The following is a 4,684-nucleotide window of genomic DNA, read 5'->3' as shown; positions in this document are numbered from 1 at the left end:
CAAGATTTGATGGGTAAGAATCACTTTCTCTAGAGTAGAGACATTTTTTTTCTTTCTCGTATGGTCTTCTAGTTTTCCCCCTGTAGATTGATTTTGGGTCATGTTGAACTCAAATTGAATATGATTTTGATTTCTTTGCTTCTATTGTAGGATTTACTTTGAAATTGGCAATTAAATTCCATATGAAGTTCCTTCTTATCTTTAGTTTCTGTTGATTGATGATAGAAAATGGACATGGTGAGGATCACTTGGTTGCTTTACTTGGTGACACTATGTGGTTTAGCAAGCCTTGGAGTAGCGATGCCGAGTGTTAACCATCAAGCTCTTGCGAAAATTGCAATTCATAATGCAAGAATTGCCCTTCAGAAATCTGCTTATGTGACAGCCTCGCCTACTATTCTTGGACTGGGGGTACTTCAACTACTGTTTTTGCTTCTACCTTATTTCTTTTGTTTAAATGTTATGCTTTCAATATTTCAAACTAGGTTGAAAAATCACTTTTATAATTGGGTCAAGTCATTGGTTCAAGTAAAAATTGAAATAAAAAAACCTGATCGAGAGTTTTGAAAACTAGGTCCAAATGAAAAATAATACGATTAGGTTATAAATCATCTGAGTCTTATTTGACCGTGTTTTGTTTCTGGTGAGGATTTTAATCAACGTCATGATATATTAGATGAGTTTAATTGTATTCTAAAAACATTTTAAAGCCAAATCAAATAGAACAAGCCCTCGACCCCTTGATTTCCTTCTATTGATGTTCAATGATTTAATCTTAAAATATATTAAAAAAAGTCTTAAAATATATGATTCCTTCTATATATTTTTTTGTTTTTTTCTCTTCATATTTTTTCTTTATTCCTCTGACAAGGCCAAGCCACTAGGCTCTCTCTTTTTTTTTTTTTTTTTTTTTTTATTTTATGGGAAACATAACCCAGTCGAGTGAACCTCAGGGGTCAGTTGGTTTTCTGTGATGCATGTTAAACGAATTTTTCGCACTGATAAAAGGTCTCTTGGTTTAGTTTCACAAATTTGAATGAAGCTTTAGAGTCTTCTTCAGACTGAAAGTGTCTTAAACCCAAGATCCCAATAGTTTTCCATTTTCGTCACTGTGCATGAAAAAAAAATACTTTGAAATCATATTGGAAACTAAAGCGGGATTTTTCCATTGATTCAGGGTGAAACTAGTCAGTGGGTGACTATTACATTTAGCAATCCAAATGCATCAAATAGTGATTGGATTGGAGTATTTTCTCCAGCAAGTGCTTTAAAGTAAGACATAATGATACATCTTCAGTACTGAATCTAGAACTTCTGGTTCTCATTTTATATTTAATGCTCATGATCTCATACAAAGTTCCTTGGTGCTGAAATCTCCAGTGGTTCTACATGTCCTCCACCATATGGGAATCTTGCTCCTCGGCTCTGTTCTGCTCCCATTAAGGTTTCTGTCCTCACCCTTTGGTTGTTTTCTCAAATTAAACTTCCAGTGGTTCCAATGTAAAACTATCTATTTGTGGCTAGGGCTTTGAACTGGAAGAGCTTATGATTTTTGAGTAAATGTAAGATTGAATCATTTTCTTTTCTCTGTGCAGTACCAATATGCCAATTACTCAACTTCAAATTATAGCAAAACAGGCAATGGAACTTTGTCATTTCTAATTATCAACCAGAGAGCAGATTTTGCTTTTGCACTCTTTTCCGGTGGAATTTCCAGTGTATGTCTCTACTCTTAACAGCTTTCTGTTTCCTCCCAGCCTTGTTTCATTGGCTGCAGCTCTAACCTAATAACAGTTTTAGAGTTTCTGTGGTTTATCAAGGCAGACAATATATGTTACACTAACCATCTTCTTGATTAAACAGCCGAAGCTGATTGCAGTGTCAAATGTAGTGGCTTTTGCATACCCAAACGCACCTCTTTACCCACGATTAGCTCAAGGACAAACATGGAATGAAGTAAGCTAGTTCTTCTCTAATTGTTAATTGACATAAGATAATTTGTAAGGTCTCGAGGAACTGGAAACTGTTTTCTGCAACTAATTATAGGGTTTTCGGCGAATAGGAACAAAATGCTAGATCTTAACAGAAAGGAGAAAAGGAAAAACTATTCTGTTATGATCTGCTGGCGATTCATAGCCTTGCAGTTATCTAAGTTTTCATTTGATGATATTCAGATGACTGTAACTTGGACAAGTGGATATGGACTCAATGAATCAGAACCTTTTGTGGAATGGGGTCGACAAGGAGAAACTCAGCTTAGCTCCCCAGCTGGAACCTTGACCTTCACTCGTGAAAGCTTGTGCGGTGTGTGAAAATTTTCTTCTTCATCTCCTCGTTGACTCTTGTTCTTTTGTCATTTACAAAATTGACTGAAAATAAAGGCCTTAGATCGAACACCCTTGTCTAAGTAAGACATTTTCCTTGTTTTCCATATTCAGGTGCCCCTGCTACTACCGTGGGATGGCGTGATCCTGGTTTCATACATACAAGTTCCATGAGGGAGTTGTGGCCTAATGCACTGTAACATATTCTGCTTTTCCCAACCTTCTTTTTTGACAAATTTTGTTCATTAGAAGCTCTTGTAAACTTTTGAATCAGTAAACTTATTCAAACTATATGAGAGCCATAACCTTGAAACGTTAACATTTATGATGCAGGTATACATATAGGCTTGGACATAAATTGCTCAATGGTTCATATGTTTGGAGTCCAACTTACACCTTCAAGGCAGCTCCTTTTCCCGGACAAGATTCTCTACAGCGTATAATTATTTTCGGTGACATGGGAAAGGTTAGATTAATGATCTTTCGTAGTTTCAGCTTGAACAGTCATAAATGGCAATCCTCCTAATATGAACCTAGTATAGCATCCACATTTTGGTGCCATGCTGTTGAGGTTTTTGAACTATACCTAACTTATGTTCTAATAAGAGCTAATGGCTTAGTTAGATCTGAAAAGTGTGGTAGGCCTCGTCGGAGGGTCCACTAATCACAAACCCTAGTGTTGTCTATAAATACTATCTGGAAGCAGTAATTTGGGTATTCCAGATTAGATATTCAAGGTGTAATATTTTAAGCAACCTTGTGCTTGAAACCTAATAAATGCTAACAGACGCTCGATATAATGATATACATGCAAGATTTGCAATGACTAATCTACATTTATGTGTTCTTTTAGGCTGAGGCTGATGGTTCCAATGAATATGGTCCCCAACCTGGTTCCCTTAACACCACACAGCAGCTAATTAATGACCTAAACAATTATGATTTAGTCATTCACGATGGAGACATTACATGATTTCAAGGTCGGTAATCCTGGTCACAACCATTACTTGAACAAACTGTGCATTCGTGATTTTCATTTATGTATTGAATAACAATCGATAATTTGTTCTTACAGTGGAAATCATGAGCGTGACTGGCCCAACTCAGGATCCTTCTATGCTACTACTGGTTCAGGAGGAGAATGTGGTGTGTTAGCAGAGACCATGTTCAGTGTTCCTACAACCAACAAGGATAACTTCTGGTATCTAAGCCTACTTATAAGTCCATGCAAATTTAAGGTGTTTTAATGGAGTGTTAGATTGAAATGTTGTCTTTTCTCTATCAGGTACTCCTTTGATTATGGTATGTTCCACTTCTGCGTAGCTGATACCGAACATGACTGGAGACTAGGCACCCTTCAATATCAGTTCATAGAGAGTTGCCTAGCATCTGCTGATAGGCAAAGGCAGCCATGGCTGATATTCGCTGCACATCGGGTGTTGGGTTACTCATCAGGTATGCCATATGCTTTAGAAGGGACCTCTTGCGAACCAATGGGAAGGGACAGCCTTGAACAGCTTTGGCGGAAATACAGGGTAGACTTGGCTGTGTATGGCCATATCCATCAATACGAAAGGACATGTCCAGTGTACGAGAGTGTTTGTACAATGAAAGGAACAAATTTCTACCAGGGCACCATGAATGGGACCATCCATGCAGTTATAGGGGGTGGAGGCCAGTCACTTGATCCATTTTCGCCAGTCAACACCACCTGGAGTATATACAAGGACCTTGATTGGGGATTTGTTAAGCTTACAGCTTTCAACCATACAACCCTACTCTATGAATACAAGAAGAGTAGGGATGGGTTGGTTTATGACTCCTTCATCATCCAAAGGAACTATTCGGCTTCTGTAGCTTGTTCATTTGATAGTTGCCCTCTTACCACGTTGGCTTCTTGATGTCCATGGATGCGTGTGTATCTAAGAGAGCCATTGTGATCATGGCTGAACATATTTCTTTTCCTTTTCCTTTTGAATAAATGTGAAATTGTTGTACTAATTGCCACTTGCATTAAACTAAAAGAGTGAAATAATACAATGGATGTCTTTCTATTTTTTTAATTTTTTTTTCTTCTAATTTTTCTAATTTTTTTCCCCTAAGAAGGGCTCACAAAGAGCCTTATTAATGCACCATCATAGCACATACATGTGCCGCACGATAAACCCTTGGAGATGGCAAGGCCTCCGGATTCTACATTTTTGGTATGGTCCAGAGGTGTGGGTATGTGCCAAGTAATGAGCGTGGGAAGGTTTCACACACCCAACTTACCTGACATCATTAGTCTTGTTGCGTCTCATATCTGGTTTGGTCCCGAACTAGTTGGATTGACTCCCGAGCAATCTCCCGAGCGAGAAGAT

At 38.0% G+C, this 4,684-nt stretch overlaps 1 protein-coding gene across 1 annotated transcript; it reads left to right on the top strand.

The window, feature by feature from the left end:
* The first annotated feature begins 228 nt into the window (after positions 1-228).
* Positions 229-4,225, top strand: LOC149011270 (putative inactive purple acid phosphatase 1). The gene is given in 11 exon segments (XM_089163199.1): positions 229-411; positions 1,178-1,272; positions 1,381-1,444; positions 1,596-1,718; positions 1,864-1,956; positions 2,175-2,304; positions 2,439-2,520; positions 2,658-2,790; positions 3,178-3,350; positions 3,400-3,525; positions 3,610-4,225. Coding segments are annotated over 11 exon segments (1,818 nt in total).
* Positions 4,226-4,684: the final 459 nt, after the last annotated feature.

This window comes from Hakea prostrata, chromosome 7 (assembly GCF_041222555.1).
Source record: "Hakea prostrata isolate BN-2017 chromosome 7, UWA_Hpros_2, whole genome shotgun sequence".
NCBI lineage: Eukaryota > Viridiplantae > Streptophyta > Magnoliopsida > Proteales > Proteaceae > Hakea > Hakea prostrata.
The sequence above is the reverse complement of the archived record's forward strand: the minus strand, read 5'-3'. Positions and strand labels throughout refer to the sequence as shown.